This window comes from Camelus ferus, chromosome 8 (genome assembly GCF_009834535.1).
Source record: "Camelus ferus isolate YT-003-E chromosome 8, BCGSAC_Cfer_1.0, whole genome shotgun sequence".
NCBI lineage: Eukaryota > Metazoa > Chordata > Mammalia > Artiodactyla > Camelidae > Camelus > Camelus ferus.
The window spans coordinates 43315761-43340596 of record NC_045703.1 but is presented as its reverse complement, the minus strand read 5'-3'; the positions used below and the strand labels follow the sequence as shown (position 1 = coordinate 43340596).

General features: G+C 34.8%; 2 protein-coding genes across 17 annotated transcripts in view; one reads left to right on the top strand and one right to left on the bottom strand.

Annotated features, from left to right (window-relative positions):
* THEMIS (thymocyte selection associated) overlaps positions 1 to 9516 on the top strand; it is a 155684-nt gene extending 146168 nt beyond the window's left edge. For both annotated transcript variants that reach the window (XM_032484854.1, XM_032484852.1), the window contains one exon: positions 6374 to 9516. In XM_032484854.1, the coding sequence (XP_032340745.1) occupies positions 6374 to 6390 (17 nt within the window). In that variant the 3' untranslated portion in view covers positions 6391 to 9516. The remainder of the gene's footprint in view (positions 1 to 6373) is intronic.
* Positions 1 to 24836, bottom strand: part of C8H6orf58 (chromosome 8 C6orf58 homolog) — a 161032-nt gene that overhangs the window by 110916 nt on the left and 25280 nt on the right. The window lies entirely within an intron of this gene.

The following is a 24836-nucleotide window of genomic DNA, read 5'->3' as shown; positions in this document are numbered from 1 at the left end:
CAGACTTGAAACTGCATTTGAGCTTATTTAAAAATTATTTTCTCTATAAGTTATCCATTTCTATTTGGTTCAGTCTCAGAAATAAAACTGGTGAATTAAATCTTGAAACAACAAAGACAAGAACACGGCATCAAAGTAGAGATAAAGTTGAGAAATACTTACAGAATACAATGTCAATTATTTTAAGCTCAGAATGATTACTCTTGCAATAATACTATTATGATTAGAAAGTCTAAGTAAATTCACTTTTTTATTCTTTCCCCCCATATGATTTTATGATTTGAGTGTAACACTAGGAAGAAAAGCAACTGAAGCATTAGATGATAAACTAGAAAAAGAGGAGATGTCATGGTGCAAACCCTTTACGACTGAGACCTGACACAGGGCTGCTCCAGCAGACAAGAGCTGTGTGCATGGTGTGCAAATTATGATAGGTAATAGTCTTTCATATGACAAAATAGTATTTTTCTTAAGACCATTGGCAGTTTCCTAACGTGGGTAGAACAGAGGACTTGATCTATATAGTAATCTCTGCCTTTAACTTTATGGAGTCATGTGCAAACCACTGATTGATCTTTTTTAATGTTAAATGGATTTTTTTTAACTATAGAGTTTTCTTCTAAATAATAAGCTTTAGAGTCTCTCCCCAATTGAATAATTTTCCTCGTGAATAACTTTTAATCTTATTTTAAATGTTTCCCCCTTTTTCTAACCTCTTTTCTTGTTGGCAGGTGACGATCTTTCTTTTATTCGTTATTTCACACCAGTTCTCTCTTATTTCATTCAGGAAGCCCATCTTTATTCTGATCAGTGCATTAAGCAAAACAAAAAGGAACAGATGACAATAACTTTCAAAATTTATCTCAGGGAGTCTCTAAGTTATAGTGCATAAAAAAGTCACTTGTTAAGCATGTTAAAAATACATATTCTTGGGGTCTGATCTCTAGAGAGAGATTAGCAAATTCTGGTGGTGGGTCAGATGTGTCTCATTGCTTCTTGTACTGCTCACAAGCTTCTAATAGTTGTTTTTAAATTTTTAAATGGTTGAAAATAAAGAAATATTTTCTGACACATGAATATTATATGAAATTCAAATTTCAGCGTCTATATAAAGTTTTACTGGAACACAACCACACTTACTCATTTACACATTGTGTGTGGCTGCTTTTATGCTGTATCAGCAGAATTGAGTAGTATTGACAGAGACAAAATGGAAAGCCTAAAATTTTTACTGTCTGGCCCTTTAGAGGAAAAGTTTGCTCTAAAGAGTCTGTTTCAGAAGTTCTCAGGAAGGAACTGGGAATAGAATCGATTTCAACATGGTTTTTGGATGATTGTGATACAGGAAATCTTTGGGCCACACTTTGAAAGATAATGCATTAGAGGAATTATGAACACATTTCTCTTCTTCCCTTCTCTTCATCACATGCACTCCATTGGCAAATCCTATTGGCTTTATCCTCAAACAATATCTAGAATATGTTCATTTTTCACCGTGTTCACTGCTATCAACCTAGTCCAAGCCATCATCATTTCTCATGTGGATTCCTTTTTAAAAAATTTTTTGATTGAAGTATAGTTGATTTACAATGTCAGTTTCAGGTGTACAGGAAAGTGATTCAGTTTTTCAGATTCTTTTCCATTATTATGTTATTACAAGATAATGAATATAGTTCCCTGTGCTATACAGTAGGTCCTTGTTTATCTATTTTATATATAGTAATGTGTATCTGTTACTCCGCAGCTTCTAATTTATCCTTCCCCTGCCCTTTCCCCTTTTTACCTGGATTCTTTTATTGGCTTCCTAGCTAGTCAGTCTGCTTCTGCCTTTGCCTAATGTTATCCATTCACAACACAACAGCCAGAGTGAATATGTTAAATCTTAGTCAGATCAGGTGACTCTTTTGTTCAGAATCTTGAACAAAAGTGGTCTTCTCTAATTCTCTTTTCTCTCTATCCTAGCTATATTGGCCTCCCAGTTGTTACTCAGAAATTCTAGGGGTGCTCCATCTTCAATGCCAACCCAGGCTATTTTTCTCTTAGTGGCACAGTCTTCCCCAGAGATCTGCATGGCTTTCGGCTTTGTCTCATTTAAGTCTTTCCTTAGCCACTACCTTTTTGGTGATTCCTTCTATAAACATGTTATTTGAAATAGTAATCTTTTTATCTGGGACTGCTTCTCCCTATTATACCAAGTAACATGCTACACACTTTGCTTCTTCATTTTGATAATGGGTCACCTTCCCCACATGAGAGCACCATGAGGACAGGGATTTCTATCAGTTTGCTCTATCCTTAGATTCTAAGAGTGCCTGGCTTACTGTAGGTTTCTCATGAATATTTCTTGAAGAGAGAAACGAACCCCAGACTCCCATTCTATACTTGACAGATAATGTATGACACCTATCAAACATATTCTGTATGCAAAAAACAGTTGCCAGGAGTATAAATATAAGACTCATCTTTGAAAAATGATGTAATATGGTAACCACCACAGATGAGAAGAGGAATAAGGCAGCTATTAACTTATATCATGTGTTTTTTCAATCTCAACCAATAACTTAATTACAAAAGATGCTAAGGAAACTAGAGGATGGTATGGATATTAAAATGGGTACATGAATGAAAATTCAGTTGAAAATATTTGGAAGAGATTCTAGGAAGCTTCATTTCACAAGCAAGCTGCTTCCCAGGGGAGGCAGATATGCTTACTGCAGGTTTTACTGTTCACCATCAGGTTGAGCAGTTTAAAGCAACTGGCTCTCAAAGTTTCCAGAAGGGAAAATGCAGGGTGTGACTAACTTCAGTTCAGTTAACTCTTTAGAAAACATCAGTTTTACAAGAGAATGTAAAGCATTTTTAGATATATCTGAACTGGATTCCTCAAAAATAAGAGAAAATAGAGATTTTCTTTTTTTTTAATTGAAGTATAGTCAGTTACAATTTGTGTCAATTTCTGGTGTACAAGCATAATGTCCTAGTCATGCATATATGTACATGTATTTGTTTTCATATTCTTTTTCATTAAAGGTTATTAAAAGATATAGTATATAGTTCCCTGTGTGATACAGAAGAAATTTGTTTTTTATCTATTTTTATACATAGTAGTTAACATTTTCAAATCTCAAACTCCCAAGTTTATCCTTTCCCGTCCCCTTTCACCTGGTAACCAAAAAATTGTTTACTGTGTCTGCGAGTCTGTTTCTGTTTTGTAGATGAATTTATTAGTGTCCTCTTTTTTCTTTTCTTTCTTTTTTTTAGATTCCACATATGAGTGATATCATATGGTATTTTTCTTTCTCTTTCTGGCTTACTTCACTTAGAATGGTGATCTTCAGATCCACCCATGTTGCTGCAAATGACATTTTTTTTTTTATGGCTGAGTAGTAGTCTGCTATATAACTATACCACAACTTCTTTATCCAGTCATCTGTATGGACATTTAGGTTGCTTCCATATCTTGGATATTGTATATAGTGCTGCTATGAACATTGGGGTGCATATATTTTTTGAATTAAAGTTCCCTCCAGGCATATGCCCAGGAGTGGGATTGCTGGATCATATGGTAAGTCTATTTTTAGTGTTTTGAGGAATCTTCATACTGTGAAGAAATGGAGATTTTCTTTGACTTTAATCCTCTCATTCAAAAAAATTACTCATCTAATTTTATGTATTTTTAAAGCTTCATTTTGTGGACTCAACAGTAGGTTATTCTTCAAAGATATAGATTTTGACTATTGAAGGACATTTTGACTCTTGAAAAAAACATTTAAGGGAGAAAAACAAAACAAAGCAAACCAAAACAAGGCTACATCCTGTATCTGTTCTTCTATGGCTGAAGTGTTCAACTTGATCTCCAAGGAACATGATTCCACACCCCTTAGTTAATATGATCATCTAAGTAGTTATGAATATTCAAAAGTAATCAGTCAGTATCAATTCAAAGTAAGAAACATCCCCTCCATATTAAGTTTGTGACATTTTCCAAAGGAATGTTTGATAAATACCAAAAGAGTTGAGGGCTTTAAATCAACTTGAATGTTAAAACCTAAATAATTGTCAGAAAAAATAGTTCTTTCACACTTCGAGATTTCTTGAAAGTTAATGCAATAAAGAACACAGTTCCTATTCAGTGTAAAATCAGCTCTGTCAACTTGAGCTGGCTACTGGAGCACAGGTGTTATTTAGGGCATGCCTAACCTGGGTGGAAGATGGGGATAGGTCAGGCAGAGAAAGGCAACTTAAGCTCCCTTCCAAAACTGAGATTGTTTAAATCCTATTATTTTATATTGAGATCATCTAATTATTCTAATTCCCTCACCTCCCATTTTTCTGCTTAACTCTATACTATCCCAAATCAGTTTATTGACAAGGGAGAGTGAGACTAATAACTGTCAAGATGACAGATTGAAATTACAAGCCACAGGCTTATAACAGTTTTATGTGAATATGAGATAGTAATTGCAAGTAGTATTTCCATAGCACTTTATGTTTTACAAAGCACTTGCAGGTCCATTATTTCATTTGATGTTTCCTCAACTCTGTGATTCAGTTATTACTACCAAAATTCATTCACTGGTAAGAAAATGGAATTCAGAGATTCCTCAAGACATACAGCCAGTAAGTCTTAGAATCAGGAATCAGACCGAGGTCTTCAGATTGTTTCTCTGTACTACATTATATCTATTTCATTTGCCCTCACCCTACTCTCCCCCTAGGAAAAGCGGCGCTGTGAGGGAGAAATGTGGTTGTTATCCCTTTTTACAGAAAAAATCACAAAGATAGTAGGTGGTAGAAGTGGGAATTAAATCTGGGCGTACTGCCCAAAAATCCTGTGTTCTTTCATCTATAATGTATATTCTACAATGTGTAGTTTTACAGCTGTTTGGGATAAAAGGAAGACCTAAAAATCTAACGGCAGCCACTGGGGGTGGTGTATAACGAGGAGAGCAAGTGAAATGAGGGAAAGCCTGGGATCCGGGCCATCTGCCTCTCATCAGACCCCACCCCCCAGCCCCCAGCCCCCAGCCCTACTTAGCATTAAGGGGCAAGTGGACAGAAGAAAATAAATTCAGGCTGTTAGGGGAATGGATGTGGTGTACGGAGAAATTCCACTTCTTTCTACTTTAACATCCCCTTTCTTCTTTCCTAGTTAGCCTGTGAGCTCCTCAGAGTCACGAATCTGTGTATTTTGTCTTTGTATTTCACATATATAACAAAAACAGCTAACAGTCGGTGAGACAGTAGACCTCCTTACTGTCAAATGTAAACTCTCTACATTTATTAACTCATCTAATCGTTGTCGAAACCTTATAAAATAGACATTATTATCCCCCTTCTTGCTTTTAAAGATGAGGAAATAAGGCACCTAAGGGTTAGGTAACTTCCTTAAGGTTATATGTAGAGCCAGGATGTAGGAGAAAAGGAAGGGGGGAAGGAAAGAAGAAGAGAGGGAAGAGAGAGGAAGGGAGAAAGAAAAGAAGGAAGAAGGGAGGCAGGGAGGAAGTCATAGACTGATGTGCACTCGGGAGGAGAACCTCAGAATGTTCCTTTCCAGGTCCATGGGGGCTAACACTTAACAGATCATAGTACTAGTGAGGTGTGGGAAAATGAAAGAGATGACAGTTTTCTGTACTTCTTGACTGTAATAGTACATGCTTTTTTAAACCACCCATGCCCCATGCTCCACAAAGCCATATCTTCCCTGAACACTGACAGAATTCCTATCTGCAATATAACTTGCTTTCCTTGCGAGTGTGACACGATGTGTTAATGTCAAGTCTGTGTATATGTTCATTAGAAACTATAGATTGTACAGCTTATGCTTGAGACCTGTTGCTTTTCTTCAGTATAACATTACAGGTACCCTTTTCTGCTCTGCTGTCTTTAGAACTCCACTAGGTTTGAGCTTCCATCTGTAGGCATTGTGTCCCAGCCAAGGTGATGAGTCTGCAAACATTTTTTAAAAACACAATCAAGCTCCAGTCTCTTACTAGCTGTGTGATTGCTGCGCAAGTCTCTTAACTTCACTGTGGATTCAGTTTTTTACCTTACATTACCTAGATAATAGTTTTTATAAGGATGAATTAAAATGCAAAGAAAAGCACTTTGTAAACTGAGAAACACTTTGCACATTTAGAGTGTTATCTCATAGAAATATCTACCTTGTTTCTGAAGAGTTTACATTAGTTCCTTGTTTTGTTTGGGGCTCTTCTTATTTTGTTCCTAGTTATTTCTCAAAAAAATTTTATTTATATATATATATATATGCAGGTAAGTGTCCTATAACTGTGTTTGAAAACAAATAGTTTCTTTCCTGACTATTTCTAATACATATTTCTGATGGAACCCTCTTAATTTCTTTCTCTTACAGAAATCTTCAAAAATTAAAAACATCAAAAATAACAAGATGTGACTAAATGCACTTGGGCAGTGAACATAAACGTTTCAGTGGAAAAGCAAGTCTAGTCTTCTAGCTGGAAACACATATTCCCCAGTGGACCCTAGAAGAAACTTGACTGGCTATTATTGCAAAGGAGAAAACAAACTTAAAAGTTTTAACAGATAAAACTTAAAGAGCAACCTATGATGTGGAATTCACATAGTCTATTTTGTGGTGCCAAAAGCTATATATTCTGTTTTATTGTTACTTAGGACATATTTATTTAACGTGCACACTTTTTGTGGTTCTGATTTCCACTACCAACAATTAAGCAATTGAAAATTAATTTTGTATTTCAGTTTCTGAGTAAAACCAATTGAAAATAGGATAAAATCTCACCAAATATTTTCATTTTTCTCAGCTTTTGTTTTGACATTTTTCTAGTGTTATCATCATTCCCGTTAAAAATAACAAAAAGTAATTGTATCAGAGAGTGATCTAAAATACCCAGGTTTCTTACCTGATTCCCTTGGAGCTGTGGAAATGAGTTTGACTTCACATTTTCAGTTTGTTTGAGAAATACACTGTAAATAAGTGTGTTTGTGGCTTAACAGCCAAAGCCATTGTGAGTTACAGGAATTCTCCATAACTCTCTCCCCTGCCACCTAATAACCAGAGTTCATTACTGCAATATCACCAGCGATCTCATAATATGCCTTATTATTTTACGTACTGTACACTAGATAACCCTTTAGATGAATGTTTATTAGGATTTTAAGAAAGCTATTTCATTTATGTATCACTGTATATTAAGTATACTGGGACAATATTACGTTGCCTCTAACAAAATGAAGAGACAGAGAAGTTATCTCGTTAAAATTATACAGGAATTTAATGGCAAGCTTTGCACTTGGTTCATAGGTCATATTCTATACAAAAGCTGTTAGCTAATCTCCTGTCTCATAATTACTTTGCATTATGTATAGAAATTATTCATTGGTTTCGTACTAAAGAGTTTCTGAAGGCAACAAATTATGAAACAGCTTTTCAACAGAAAAAATTAGTTGTAAATCTTTCATATGATGTTTATATTCTGATTTAGCTTGCTTCCTCTTATCTTTCTTTTCCTCCTTTTTAAGTGGAAATGAATCCTGATTTCCAATACCCTAAGGATTGTTTAGTGATTTGATGTGGTAATATAGTTTGTTGTTTACAATTTCTGAAATGGTTTCATTTTTATTTTATTGGCAAATTCATAGAACTCACAGGCCAATTTGTTATTTTTCAAATAATAATGAACAATTAGTATTTTTATTTGGTATATGAAAATAATTAAATCTGTACTTTTATTAAGTGCAGATTTTAGGAAATCAGGAGAATGCATGTCTTAGTTTGGTTGTAAATCATCAAGGGCTTTCTAGTGGAAATCATATATCACATCTCTCACAATGTCAATCCTTTTATGTACTGTGCTTCCAGCTCTCTTGAATTTGAAAGGTGTAGTAAACTTCATGAAAGATTTTGGGAGGTTGAAAATAAGTTTTATTTTGTGTGTGTGTGTTCTCTGTCATGTTCAATTACGGAATAACTATCTTCCTGTAGCAACTAAGTTGAAATATTCTTTAACTGGGGTTGAAATCAATTCTTTACTATTAAGGAAGAGGCTCCCTGTGTTAAAGAAGCCAAGAGAGAGATATTCACCCCTCACCCTGCTCCCTGTAACCAGGGACCTACAGTACTGAGCACAGTGACCAAATTTCACAATATGATTGGACTCCATAACAGATGCCAAGATGACCAATTGTTCATGCTGCCCTCTTCCTGACTGAATCAATCTAACATTTCTGGGAAAAGAAATGGAAAGGGAGCGAGAAGTGGAGAAAGGAAAGTGTTCTTTGAGATGTATTTGGCTCTTATAACCAAGACTTTAATATAAAAAATTGTTTGTTTTGAGATCAAAGTCAACATTAATGAGCCTTCTGGCTGTTTATCTAAAGGCTTAAGACGCAAGTTACTTCTAAGGGAAGAGGATATGTAAAATTTGTGGGAAAGAAGAGTGAGAATTAGGATCCAAACATATCCTGATGGACTGGAATACTGAAAACTGAATCTAGGAATGAAAGTATTCTTTTGATATTACCATCAAAATATTCCCACAATTTTACCACTTTTTACTGCTTCTACTGCTGCCAGTGTGGCCCAAGTTCAATCATCTCTTCTTGGATTTCTGCTGTAACCCTGGAACCATTCTCCCCATTCTGGCTCTTGCTACCAATCAACCTACTCTTAACACAGTAGCCAGAACGATCTCATTAAAATATATATTATTTCACACCACAGTTACTTCCTACCTCACTCAGATAAAAGCCAAAATTCCTAAAATGATCTGTGAAGCCCTGCATTATCTTTTTTTTTTTTTTTATTTTTACCTCTTGTCCTCTCACTCACTGCTCAAGTCGTGCCGGCCTGCTCACCGTTCATCAGACAGGGCGGGACAGTCTTGCCTCCAGGCCCCAGCCTTTGCTTTCTCCCCACCAGGAAATGAATTTTGCTCAGATAGCCACACTGTTCACTCCCTCACTCCCCTCAGGTTTCATTCCAATGCCTGCCCTGACCACACTATCTCAAACTACAACCTCAGCCTCACCTGGTTCTTCCTGTCTCCTTCCCATTTTATTTTATTTTTCTAAGAATTGATTCTATCTGACGTAGATCATCTTGAAATCTTTAAGAGTGGTGTTGATTTCTGTCAATACACTGGGATGCAGTATTGTTATAATCATAATATTGGCCAGGATTGAGTGAAGGTAGTTTTAAGGGATTCAATTCAGCCTTTTCCACGATAAGAGCTCTTCTCCACAGACCAAGAGACATCACTATGGTCCCCAGAGCCACTATGTATGTCTGTTTTGATTATAACTCAGGAAATGAGGAAATGACTGCTAGGAGGGTCAGTGGAACCGTGCACCCACTGTGAGATGGGCTGGGCCTGGAAGACTTTATTATTTGACCTACTCCAAGAAGGGTTGTATGATTTATGAAAAGCAAATCTAAGCACAATGCCCATGACTGTCATAATTGTTTATAATATCTATTCTGTCATTAATGTACTGAAGCAATACTAAAGAATGGCCTTTAGGTGAGACCAAGCTGAGGGGCCTTGCTCCCTGTAGCTTCCCTGTGCTGGTGTGACTCACACTCTTAACATTTTCCTATCATTCCTTGATAATAGTGCAGTGATTTGGCACATGAGATGCTACATCTGGGTGTCTGAAGCTTCCGGAATTCTCTTGCTCTGCATAGTGCTTCCTATCTGTTTTTTACCCTTTACTAAAGCTAAGGAAATAGTACTGGGTAAGCCTATTGTGGCCTGTAGTTTTGATTGACAGTCTGAAACTGAAACTTATTCTAATGGTCTTGTCCTAGTAAGAGTACAGAAGAAACGTAAAAATGTTAGAAAATAATAATACTAAAAAAAAACTGGTTAGGCACAACAGAAGAGAAAGTTGTGGGGATAGTACATCTTAAGTCATCACCCAGAATATAGCAAAAAAAAGACAAGACAATATAAAGTGTAAAAGAGATGTAAAAAGACATTGAGATAAGTTTAAGAAGGCATGATATTTATTTAGAGTTAGAGCAGGAGAAATTGGGAGATTGTGTAGGGCTGAGGCGAGGCAAAATTTAGAGTTGATATCTGAGACTTTCTAGAATTAATCAATGATACTGATTCTCAGATTTAGAAAATACTGAGTATCTCAAGAAGGATAAAAATTTAATTTCCCAATATATCATATAATAGTGAAATTAGAGAAGATAGATACAGAGATAAGGCTGGGACATCAACTGATCAAACAGTAAACTTTTCCAAGTCCAAAACAGAAGTTGGAAGCTAGGGTGCTGAGGGAAACACTCTCAAGGGCTATGAATCAAAATAACATTTAAATATAGGAATAAAAGACTTTTACAGATAAACAGAAACAGAGAGGATTTATAACCAACTGAATTCTCAGTGCAAGACTACATAAAGGATGTACTCTAAGAAAGAAAATAAATCCAGAAATAAAGATGTGAGAACCAAGAAGGAATAGTGTGTTAAAAGAGAACCTACAGAATGGGAGAAGATATTTGCCATATACACATTCAACAAAAGGACTGTATCCAGAATATATAAATGCTCCTTCAAGTCATTAAGTAAAATGCAGACAACCTAATTTTAAGAAAGACATTTCATAAACAGGGATATCCAAGTGGATAATGAGCATATGTAAATGAGCTCAAAATCACAGCAGTCTTTAGGCAAATGCAAATTAGAGCCACAATAACATATACCATTACAATCCACCAGATGGCTAAAATTAAGAAAAAAAAATAACAAGAACAAGTTTTGAACAAAGTGTGGAGCAATCAGAACTCACACATATTGCTGGTGGGAATTTAAACTGATACATCTACTTTGGAAGAAACTACAGTATCTACCAAAGCGAAACAAATACCTACTCTATTTCCACTCTTAAGTGAAAGTGAAACAAAACTGAGTGCATTCGCCAACCAGTAAGATATGTACAAAGATGTTTGTAGCAGCCTTGATCATAGTAGCTTCAAACTGGAAATAATCCATGCCCATGAGCCATCGAATAGATAACTAAATCATGGAAAACAATACAGCAACACGAGTACAGTGATACATGCAGCAATGCGAGTGTATTTCAAAATGATAATGTTGAATGATAGAATTCAGACACAAAATGGTATATGCTACATGATTCCCTTTATCTTAATTTTAAGAACTGGCAACACTATTTTGTGTTCATAGAAGGAAGTACGTTGTTTGCACGTGGGTTGGTAATGACCAGGAGAGGGTGCAATACAGCTCCCTGGTGTGCTGGCAACGCTCCACATCTTAATCTGCGCTGTGGTTACATGGAGTAACACATAGATATAAAAACATTGAACTTTCCATGCAAGAGTTGTGCACTTCACTGCATGTATGTGATGATAAAGCAAAGGAAAGACAAGCACAAATTTCAGCACAATACTTGCCCCAGGTGTAAAGGTTGAGGAGAAACTGGAAAGGGAAACTGAGGGGCTTCAAGTGTATTGCTAGTGTTCTATTTTTTATGCTTGTTGGTGAGTATGTGATTGTGTGTTTTATACAGATATATGTTTATATATATGAAATAATTCATAAAAAATAAAATAAAAATGACATAAGGAAAATATTGCTATTTGATTTGGCCAATAGAGGAGGTAGATATTCAAAACACACATTATAATCCCCTGTCTGAATATTATCATATGTAACGTTATTATACATATACTTTAGCTCTACTTTCTTGTTGGGATGCACTTTTCCATTCAGATAATCTCATATTTTCTTTTTTAAAAAACTGAGGTATAAATAACATAACATTGTATTAGTTTCAGGTATACAGCATAACAATTTGCTACATGTATTCACTGAGAAATGAAGACCACAATAAGTCGAGTTATCATCTGTCACCATACAAAGTTCAACAATCTTTTTTCTTCTCGAGCACTTTTGAGGTTTATTCTCTTAGCAACTTCCAAATATACAATACAATGCTACTGACTACAGTCACCAAGCTGTAGATTATATCCCAGTGACTTGTTTATTTTATAACTGGCACTATGTGCCTCTTGATCCTGTTCACCCATTTACCTACCCCCACCCCCAACCATCCTCCCTCTGGCAACCATCAATCTGTTCTCTATGTTTATTAGTTTTCTTTTGTTTGTTCTTTTGTTTTGTTCTCTAGATTCCATGTATAAGTGAAATCACATAGTATTTGTCTTTCTCTGTCTGGCTTATTTCACTTAGAATAATACCCTCAAAGTCCTATCCATATGATCCTTAGTGACAAGACCTCATTCTCTTCCCCCAACCCCAAATGGCTTATTGTATTTCTTTCTTTCTTCTTCTTCTTTTTTTTATTGAAGTACAGTCAAGACCTCATTCTTTATGACTGAATAACTTTCCACTGAATATGTATTGTATACTACATCTTCTTTATCCTATCATCTATCCGTGGACAGTTAGATTGCTTCCATATCTTGGCTATTGTTAATAATGCTGCAGTGAACATACAGGTGTATATATCTTTTCTAATTACTGATTTCATTTTCTTCAGATGAATACCCAGAAGTAGAATTGCTGGGTGATATGGTATTTCTATTTTAACTTGTTCAGGAGCATCCGTACTGCTTTCCACAGGGGCCTCACCAATTTACATTCCCATCACCAGTGCCCAACAGTTCCCTTTTCTCTGCAACCTTGCCAACACCGTTATCTCTTGTCTTCTGATAATAACCTTTCTAAACAAGTGTGAAGTGATATCTCATATTTCTTGTTTCCCTGATGATTCATGATGTTGAGCATCTTTTCATATGTCTGTTTGACCATCTACATGTCTTCTTTGGAAAAAATGTCTATTCAGATCCTCTGCCCATTTTTAAATCAGATTGGTCTGTTTTTTGCTATTGAGTTGCATGAGTTCTTCCTATATTTTGGATATTAACCACCTATTGGATATATGATTTGCAAATATCTTCTCCCATTCAGTAGGCTGCCTTTATACTTTGTTGATATTTTCCTACACTGTGAAGAAGATTTTTAGTTTAACATAGTCCTACTTTATTTTTGCTTTTGTTGCCCTTGTCTTTGGAGATGGACTCAAAGAAACATTGCCAAGACAAAAGTCAATGAGGTTACTGCCTATGTTTTCTTCTCGGAATTTTATGATTTCAGGTTTTACATCAAGTACTTAATCTATTTTGAGTGAGTTTTTGTGCGTGGTGTAAGACAGTAGTCTAATTTTATTCTTTTGTATGTGGCTGTCTAGTTTTCCCAGCACCATTTGTTGAAAAGATTGTCCTTTCTGCATTGTATATTCTTGCCTCCTTTGTTGTAAATTAATCAACCATATATGAGTGGGCTTTTTTGGGGGCTCTCTGTTCTGTTCCACTGATCTATGTGTCTGTTTTTATGTCACTACCATACTGGTTTGTTTACTATCTTTGTAGTATAATTTGAAATCATGGCACGTGATGTCTTTAGCTTTCTTCTTTTTCAAGATTGCTTTGGCTATTTGGGATCTTTCGTGGTTCCCTACAAATTTTAGGATTGTTATATTTCTGTGAAAATTGCTATTCCAATTTTGGTAGGGATTATATTGAATCTGTAGATTGCTTCTGGTAATATGGACATTTTAACAATATTAATACTTACAATTCATAAGCAGGTAGTACCTTTCCATTTATTTGTGTATTCTTTGATTTCTTTCATGAACATCGTGCAGTTTTCAGTGTACAGATCTTTCATCTCCTTGGTTAAGTTTACTCCTAGGTATTGTATTCTTTTTGTTGTAATTGTAAATGGGATTGTTTTCCTATGTCTCTTTAATATTTTCTCATATTTATCCCACATACTAACAAAGTACAAGAAATACATTTTCTCCAGCATGTTCCTTAAAGTGCCTCCAAATCCTTTTGTTAACAATAAATGCTTTCTACATTGCATGTCAAATTCTTATCTTTTGCAATACTCAGAAGTAAAAGCTAAACATTTTAATCAGTGTTATCAAAGTACTTAATGCATGTAGTACTTACACTCTTTTAGACATAGCCCTGACATATAGTTATTTTTAATTATTATTTTTTTCTTTTGTGCATTCTGAAGAAATCTCAAGCTTACTTCCAATGCATGCAAAGATACATGAAGAGTTCTTAATTCTAAGTTAGAGATTAGTAGTGAAATAGTAGTAAAAATGTTTATAAGTGCTCATATCCTCAATAAGACTAACAGTATGCTATTGGAGAAGGGCTATATCATTTCTCTCCTCTCATTACATGAAAATAATTGTCTGATAATAACCTCATCTGGATTACTGTTTTATATATTAAAAGTGTTAAATGATAAAAGGTATCCACACATAGTTCTCATTTAGATACTAAAAGTCTGACAAATTCACCTTAGAATTTGTTACAAATAGGTTTCCCTTATGAGAGTAGGAATTAGACCATGCGTTTTGTTTCATGTTACTTCTGGTAACTTTTGTCCTTGTGGTATATGTTTGAGTTCATGATTTCATTTTGGTTTGTGTGTAGAATGATGTGATCAATATACTGCTACTTCCCATTCTCACAACAAAGTTGTGGAGAGGAGAAATTTTGGACATGGATTTGCAAAATTCTGGACAAGTTGGTTTGGCAGGTCAAATCTAAATCCAGGGCTGATATCTCAAGCTATGGAAATTAGAAATAAAGGTAGATTTTAAATAAATGTGTAAATCAGGGATTGTTAGAGTGGGAAATAAATAAAACTGCTAACAGGATTTTAAAAATTCCCTGTAGATACTAATCCTGGGGCTTTTTGAATAGAAAATTTGTAGGGAATCTGGAGAATTCTCCAAATCATAAGATTTCCTACATTTAAAAATAATCATCTATTTATGTGTTTTAAAGTAATAATGAGTGCCCATAATAATAAACAGTGAATCATTTTGTGTGGCAGAACTTTAGTTTCAGAGGTTTTCAGTTAAAAAATAAAATATGATCAAAAAAATCTTTTTTTTTCCTTAACAGCTAGTATATTGGGATAACAGGTGAAAATGTTGTTTACCTGAAGTAGGTATTTGATATTAGAAAACATTTAAAGAAGGGAATGTTAACAAAATAAATGTCAAGTAAAAATCATTAAAAATTAAATGTTAAATAACAATGATTATTTAAGAATTATTTTTGTTAAAATGAAGTTTTGTAACATTTGAAGCAGTAATTGTCCTAATCCATAACCTTGGTCTTTGTTCTGAGACAAATATTCCAGACTTAGAACATGTTGCTTTGATGTTGGCTGAATTGTTAAGATTGGGTATTAGTGTACATGTGGTTTCCCACAGACTCATTTCCATTTAACAATGACAATATTTTGTCTGCTTGATTTTAGTTTTGCCATTGAGGTTGGTATCACTTAGGCTGTATTCAATTTTAGATCAGTTTCTGATTTTAAGTCAGAGTATTTAACAACAGCATTCCTGTTTTCTCTTTGCATTTGTTCTGTTACAATAGTTACAAAGAGCTACAGCTTAGAGCAAATCCGTCATCACTGGAGATGCCAGGCAAGGTTACTAGGAATCTGTGACATTCCAACCTCTGAGCCAGTTAACAGTACTTCACAGAGTTACGGATCAAAGTCACCAGACTCAGAGTTCTTTTGCTTCTGACACTTGATATTTTGGGAAACACTGTGCATCAATATGTGTAAAAAATCCATGTAAACTTGTTAATTTTGATTTTATTTGCAAGAATACCTCACCATTAACAGCAGCCAGAGCCACAAACACCCAGTTGCAACATGGCAACAGCAATAAGAAAAAAAAGAATGATTAGATTAGATGATGCTTTTCTCTCACATGCTCCTGTAACTGAGCAGGACCCTGTGGGGCCTTCCCAGGACAGACCCCTCCCCCATATCCTCTGCTGTAGCTCCTCTCTGAAGTACCCAGATAATAGTATCTCATGTATATTTCTTGATGTATTGGACATATATTTGTATCCATAAAACCATCACCTCAATTGACATAATGAACAACATGACGGTCATCTTACTTCTCTTTGTCCCTCCTCCCTGCCCTTCATGTGACTACTTTCCATCTTCTTTCTATCACTGTAAATTTAGTTTGCATTTTCTAGACTTTTTAATAAGTGGAATCATGGAGTATATAGTTTTGTCTGTCTTCTTGTACTTAATGTAATTATTTTGAGTGTCATACATGCTATATTGCATATGAACACTGTTTATCCTCCATTTGGCTGAGTAGTGTTCCTTTGTATGGATAGACCCCAAGTTGTTTATCCATTCATCTGCTGAGGGACATTTAGATTGTTTCCACATTTTGGCTATTACACATAAAGCTACTATGAACAATTCTGTACTGATTCTTCTGTGGAGAGATGCTTCAGTATTCCTTAGGTAAATATCTAGGAGTGAGATATTGTGGTCATATAGTAGGTATATGTTTGACTTTTTAAGAAACTACCAAAATGTTTCCCGTAGTTGTCCTATTTTTCATTTTAATCAGCAGTGTATGAGTTTTCCAGTTGTTCCACATCGTTGGTGTGGTACGTCCAATGTGTGTATTTATGTTTGTGTGTGTGCCTGTACAGGGAGTTCTTGCCTTGCACAGTTCCAACATGCATATTTTCAGTTTCTGTGCTTTAGTTAAAAAGCACCAAATAACACCCATCCCCCAGCAATACAGTTCAAATTTCAGTTTCACAGTAAATTAAGTAGGTGTACAGGGTGCAAAACATAGCCTCCAGCTCTTCTGTCCACAAATCCCTGTGTAAATAACACATGTACATATTGATCAGTGACTAATCACATCACTCATTTTAAAGTGTATTGGTGATTGGTTACTCACTGTACATCTGTTACTCAGTTCACATAAGAACAACAGAAGATGTAGTTGCGTCTCCCAGTGAGAGGCTCACCTGACATTTTACAGCATTGGATAATCGAAAGGGGGTATAAAGAGACCAACCAAAGTGAAAGTGTAGCAAAGAAATGAAATATGATAACCCTGGCAGCGAAATTTGAATCGGACATCAATGGTGCAGTGGAAGAACAGCTGACTGAGCATGTTGACTCTGCGGCCATTCAAGAGACTGGAAGTGTGCAGACAGAGAAACTTGGTAAAGGCATAAATGAGGAAAGTGGGTGTGATAAAAAGGACGCAGAGGTCTCAGAGGAGGTGGCAACAGTGCCAATTTTCATCTTACAGGAACCCTGTTGACAATGTTGAAAGGATACAATGTTGGATGCTGATCCAAATTTAGAAGAGAGTGTGACAACTCACCAAGGTACGCTTGCTCAGTATTGTAAGATACACCATGAGAAGAAGACAGGGACTGTTCATGCTATTTTTCATGTGTGTTACAAAGAAATATGACCCTTTAATTCTCAATGTTGCCATCGTTTCAAATTACAATGTACTGGGTGAATCTTAGTTTTACTATTCTTTTTTATTTGCTTGCACCTTTATAAATTACAGAAAGCTCTTTTAATGTTCAGATAAAATTCTTGAAGCCCATGGGACAATTTTACTAGTTCCGATTGACTATCAGGTCACTGCACAATTTCAGCTCGCACAGTCCATTTTTATGGTCCTTTGCTATCATGTAAAGCAAGGAGTGAGGACAGTTTGACTTTTTGGCAATAAATATATTATAGTTTTAAAAATAACTAAGAGAAAATGTTACAACTGTATTAAATAGTTAGTGTTACCAAAATAGGACATGAATACTTAGTGACTGGAAATGGTGTCAGGGATAGAGAGTATTTAGGTTCGAGCAGTTAATGTGCAAGAATCAGCAGCTTCTCTTCACACCGGACTCTCCTGCATCCTAGTGATGATGCATATTTCCCAATATCCTAAGGCCATGGGGAGTCATTACCCTTGATGTGTTATTACTCTCTAAACATGTCTCAAATCCATCTACTTCTCTGTACCTCTTTCTTGCCTTTACACAGACTCCTTTGTCTAACTGGCATGATCTTTCCACCCACCTCAATCAAGCTAGTGAACTGCAGAGTCCAGACATCTCTGTGAATTCTGCAAGATTGATTCGAGCAGACGCCATCTCTGCCACCTCTCCTCTACGCCTCTAGTACATAGAGTGCAATAGCAACGCATCTTCAGTGCTGTGAATGCCTATTGCAAATATATTCACTGAGTTCCTTGGTCTTTATATTTGCAATGATACACTGTAGGTATGTAATACATGGTTTTTAAATGAAGGAATCTCTAATGCTGTATAAATTTAATTTACTTTGCCGCTTTTAACATAGATTTTTATTTTAAGCTGTTTCTAGTCTCATACGTGCCTAACATAATAGTTGAATAAAAGTGTGAAATGAAAGACTTTGTTCACTCATGAATGAATAAAAGTAAGACTTGACCAGTGGTGTATCTTTCAAGACAGCATGTGATCCTGGAGCCGTTTTTCTCCCCCAAGGTTTGCAAAACAGTGAGAAAAAAAATCAATACTGTATGTAAAACTTTTTGCCTAAGGCATAAATTCAGTGTATGCACATGATGACTTGATAAGCACTGAGAGCATTGATTTTGGAGTCAGACTGACCTGAATTCAAACCTAGCTTTGTAAAAAAAAAAAAAAGAAAAAAAAATCTAGCTTTGTCACTTACTAGTCACCTGGTCACAGAGGTGGGACTCCATTTCTTTATTTATAAAATAGAGTGGAGGCAGGGAGCAAATGACATCTGTTTCCAGGATTGTCATGGAGATGAAGTGTGATGACAGATACACGTGAAGCACCACCCAGTGTCCAGCACTTGAAATGTGCACAAATACATATGAATCTCTTTCCTCCGTTTCTTCTCTCTGTTTTTAGATTGTAATCCTGTTTATGTTATTGGTATTAGTACTATATATTAGATTATCAACATTTAAAATACTCTTTTAGAGCATTTGAATTATGTTACTAGGAATCATCTATTTTCTGACAGTTTTCAATCTGTATTTAACTCTTGATTATTTATTTGTAGACTGGTCATGAGAAAAAAGAAAAAAAAAAAAAAACCCCAGGCAAACTTTCTTTTGTCCCAAGTAATTATTAGCTATTATTTCTTTACATGCATGAGAGCTGTCACTGCCAGGTGGCATGTGTTTAAGGATTAAAACCTGTTGTTCTTATGGCCTGATTTCAAACAGTTGAGTAAAATAAATAATGGTTCCAAATCCACACCAATTCTATCGGTTAAAATAATAGAGAGCTATCTATAAAAGGGGTTTTTAAACATTAATTTAATTTTTAGGGTTAAAGTTGGTAAAATTAAGTCCTGTCTCCTGTGTCTAGCAAGGTCACATCCCTTCTTACGACAAATAAAGCAGCTGAACACTGCTTAATGCTCAATGTATTAAATTCTATTGCTCATAAGCCAAACAGTTGTGAATAACAGTATGTGTTTTTTATTGTTATATTATAAATACATTAACACTGATGCTTAGATTTCAGTTTATATTGTTTACTGCATTTACTTTATTTTCTCTTTACCTCATTCAAAATACCTTTCGGCATGTGACTGACTTCTAAGCAGCAATGGAATGAAGAGAGGGGTTGATCATAGGAATGACCACTAGATGTTGCTAGTGATCTAGTTTATAAATCTAAGCAGGCATTTTTCTCAAAAGTTTGCTTCTCCCTTTTCTTCACTAATGCTTTTTAAACATCATATGTAATTCAATGATATAACTGTCAGTAAAATTGGAACTTATAAAAAGCAAACATTTGTAACATTCAAGTTTTTAAAAAAATACTTCTAACTCTCCACTCAGTCTCTTTTCTTTACATCCTAAAAGATAAGAGATAGTTTATAATTTCCAAATCTAGAATTTAGTTATAATATCTAAAAAGTTATTCTCAATATAATTTAAAATGCATAAATAACCTGCTTCCTCGCATGTCCATATTAATTTAGATATTTTTACTGTAAGGACTACAAACGATTGAATTACAGTATGACTTGTTTCAACCGGGCACATTTATTCTGGAGCTAGGCTAAAAGAGTAAGTGTCATATTTTCAATTATAGATTGCTTCTTCTTTTGCTGTATAACCTAGGAGTTGGGGAAGGGCTGGAGCAGAACACTAGGATTTGGGGAAAGATTTTTTGGCTATGCTTGAAATCTACAGAACTGGATAGGCAAAATTCCGGTAAGGCAGTTTTAATTATTGCTTCCATTAGTCAGGCAGGTTTTTGTGTTTAATGTTTTGTTTTTTGGTTTTTGTTTTTTCTGTTCATGAACAATAAAGAAAGCAAAAGTAATGAGACCCAGGAACAGAGAGGCTTCATACTGTCTCCAGGTCAAAGGACATGTAACAAAGGATCTGTTTCCTGAAGACCACATGGAGAGCGCAGGCCAACTGAGTAAGAGACAAAGATGTCCAGTAATTGTTGTTGCAAAAACGCTGGACGAAATTTTTAGAAGTCACACTTCTTTTTTTGGATCATGTCTTGTAAAGACTTTTATCTGTGATTGAACTTGTAATTATTTACCTATCCATGCCATGCAGTGTAAAATGTATCAAAAAATCTGTAGAACCCATAGAATTAGGTGCTTTGTGGAGAAAATTTAAATCAGGCAACAGTGTTCAATAAGTTAGCAAAGTCACTATGAAGGGGTCTTAATCTCCAGTAATAGGTGTCCACTGTGATAGATCCTTTAGAAGATTTTGCATCAAGATTGTAGGATTGAGAGATGCAATCCACAAAGGATTCCCAGCTTTTTGCAGATTCTGCTTCATAATATTCAAATCTTAAAAAAAAAGAAAAGACTAGGAATAAATGCAAACTGAGTTTTTTCTGAGTCTCACCTTCCCTAATTTTCAAGGGAGATGATTAGATATTATCTCATAATGAACCAAGTGCAGGCAAACTTCCTATCAAGCAAGAATGGAAGGAACACACCATTTCTAACACACATCAATCTCAGTCTGATAGTTGATGGTGTGCTTTAGATTATGTCTCTTATCAACACCCACTTTTGACAGCACATGTACTTCCAGTGCTGTCGTTAACAAGCAGTTTTGTCTTGTGCTTATACATGCATGTTAGGGAGTGATCTTCTAGTTAACCCTGTTTGGCTCCTGTGCATTGTCTCATTTGTCGTATCACACTGTTAGTTGTTTTCAGTCAGTGCTCTGATAATATATGGTTCTGTGATCCACTGTTCAGGTATGAAGATATTTACTTTCCATTACATTTTCAAGAGTTATGGGGAGAAATTGGGGATAAATGAACTTTTAGAAAATGTCCTTGTAATTTTTTTCTTTGGGCAGGAGGGTATATGCCTGCTTTTTCACACATTATTTTCTGGCTATTTTAGTTTTTAAATACAATATAATATTTTCTGGGTTTTGCCTCCTCAGCAAATACTACATTTAGTGATATTTCTGGAGGAAAAAGGTAAGACTGAAAGTGTGTTTTTACATCAAGTAGAATAAAAGTAATAAGAATCTCACATTATTCATCATTTAAAATGTTGCCAGCAACTTCCAGGAAAAAGCTATACGGCCATCCATCAGTTCTTTAGTAGGACATCAAAGTAACTAGAAGATGCCTATGAATGCTAAGGGGGAGGGTCATTAATATTTAGGCAACAGTAAAATTGCTCTGACTGAAAATCAATTTTATTTATACATATAATTTTATAGTGTTATAAATGAGGGAGGAACACCATTTGTGGTTATTATATATATGTAAAGCCTTTTATGCTTAAAACACAGGAAAAAAAGCTTAGATAATATTAGATATGCATCTGAAATGAGCCAAAATGCTTTCAAAGTGTATTATAATGCCTAGAATCAGATTTTGGGTATATGCTTATGTGTTTTTTTGTTTGTTTGTTTGTTAGAATGATAACAATTGTAAGAACTGAGGAAAAAATATAGCATTTACTCTAATAACATCTAAAAACTAAACTGGTTTTATAACAATGTAATAAACTATATTTTCCATAATCAAGCTTAGACCATGTTTACTTTCTACAATAAGCCTTACTTTTGGCCAACAAATGCTGTTTTAAGTACCATCGAATTGCTTCTGATCAACTCTACAAAACACAATTCCACAACTATATCTATACAAAGAGTTGGTTTTGGTAGATTGAATTATCAATTAACCTAAACACCTCCTTTTCCATCCTTCAAGATGTGACTGTATCCTTAACTTAATTTGTGAAGAAAGAAACAGATGAGTATGTGTCATTACTTTGTTGAAGAGAATTAATAATGATACATATATAATATATGCATTCATGCATATTCTATATGTCTACACTCTGTGAACATTATTATGACAGTAATAATTTACATTTTCATTTTAGGGATCTTGATTCTTAGAAAAATGTGAAGTGCAATACACAAAATACCTTACCTATTTTTAAACAGAAAAAATTGTCCTTTTATATCACAAAATAGTTAAAATGCACTTTGATTTTTTATTGCTGTTAGGAAGATGAATGGCAGCTGATTTTTGTTATAGTTTTGTTGTGTATATATAATTTTGTTTTGTTATACATGCTAGAATTCATCTGATCCCTTGATCAAAACTGTCAGTTGGTCTGAAAATATCTCATTATGTCAGGATCAACTGAATCAAGGAAGGGTAATTCAGATAGGTAAGAATTCACGATTGTAAAAGCAATGACAGCTGTTATTGCAATTCATACTTTTTTATGTAAAACTGATGATTTTTGAAGTATGGTGTTTTGTTTAGTTAAATCTAATCTATCAACATGGTAGAACAGCTTCCTCATATTTTATGCTTAATTTTATATTACACAATTACTGTCGATAATGTATGAATAATTGAACTTGACATTCACAAAATTTAATTTTTAAAACCCACTTGAAGATAACCCAGTTTAGAACATCCATTATTTGGGGGTTAGTTAGATTTTATGCTTCTATTGATTTTCATGGGAATTTCAGAATATTTTTATTACAGATAAATATGGCTGATTTCATCACTTCAGAGTATATTTCCATGACTAAAGACAGGAAGTGAGGGATCTGAAATAGCTCATAAAAATCAAGCTAATCTGAAAATGGAGTCTCGATTCTAGACATGGGCTAAGTAATAAGTATCACCTCATTCCACATTATTCTTTATCTAAGAGGTTCCACATAGCTTGTGGTTCAAAGCACCTTTCCAGCAGTTCTGGCCTGCAGAGGCCTGTTATCCTGTGCAGTTTCAGAGACCACTTCTTTAAAGGAAAACTAGGAAATATCCTAAAGGAAAACTTGATTTGTGATATTATTAAGGCCTAGGATATAAAGACCACATAGGAATAAACTATGGCAGTTAGGTTTTTAAAAAGTGTTTGTTTCCTTTTGTTTTTGTAACAGTATTCTCAGTTGAATAGATTCTTTGTAATAAGGTTTTAGTTGGATCTTTTATTATTTAATTGAATCTAAGGATTCATCAACTGTCAGCTGGTAAGCACAAGCTATCTCCAGATTCATGGAGAAGGAAAAGTTCAGAAAGGCCATTCACAAATTTGTTTAAGAACTTCTGGGCATACGTCAACCTGCATAGGCATAGATCTTGTTCCAATTAGCATAAGATTTTGAGAACTTAGCTAATAACTTGGCTTCCCCAGGTCCCAAACTGACATCCAAGTAGGGCACACGTGGGACAAATTCAGTAGCACTGTGACACTGCAAAGGCTTTAAAAACAGACTGGACATTGTGCTGTACACCAGAAACTGACATACTGTAACTGACTGTACCTCAATTAAAAAAAAGCCAAACCTGAACTGACATTGAAACCACAGCCTACAGAAGGTGGGTAGAAATTGACAGTATGAAATTTACTGGGTAGATTCTCTGCTAAAACAAAAATGTCAACATTCTCCATGGGATTTAAACAATTCCCATTCATAATGTAATAGTCAAGATATCTAAGATACAATCCAAAATTACTCAGGATAGGAAGACAGATGAAAATGTCAACACTCATGGGAAAAGACAATCAACAGAAGCTTATAATGAGATGACACAGATGTTGGAATTGCCTGACAGAGACTTTAAAGCAGCTGTCATAAAATTGCTCAAACTCATAATCGTGAACATTCTAGAAACAAATGGAAAAGTAAAAAAGTCTTAAAGAAACAGAAGATATGTATAAATAGAAATTTCAGAACATAAATATATAATAATAAAAATAAAACACTTGGTACATGAATTCAATAGCAGAATGGAATTGACAGAGGAAAGACAGAGCAATAGAAATTATCCTTATGAACAACAAAGAAAAAAGACTGAAAATTCTATATATCTCTTCCAGAAAACAGAAATGAGGTAAACACTTGCCAAACCATTTTATAAGTCCATCATTACCCTGATACTAAAACCAGACCAAAAAGTGAAGCAAACAAACAGACCCAAAGACTAATATTCCTCATGAATTTTGATACAAAAATCCTCAATAAAATATTGGCAAATCAAATTCAGCAATATATAAAATGAGTAATACACCACTACAAAATAGAGTTTATCCTAACCATACAAAACTGACTTAAAAATCAGTGGATGTAATCCACATTTTTAACAATCTAAAAAATAAAATCTGTAAGATTTTATCAATGCAAAGTAAGCACTTGACAAAATACAAATTCTATTTAATAATTTAATAATGCTCACAATGAGGTCATATTAGTACTTCTTTTCAACCCATCCTTGGTTGGAACAAATAACTCAGATACATCTATGTGAGCCACAACACTGTGCTGTCAAGTATGAATTGGTGGAGGTGGCTAATTATGAGATGGGCAATAAATAGGCAAATCTTTCTTATCCTTGTGTTCAAAATCTTATGCAATGTGGATATCTTTTTGACAAATATTGCAAG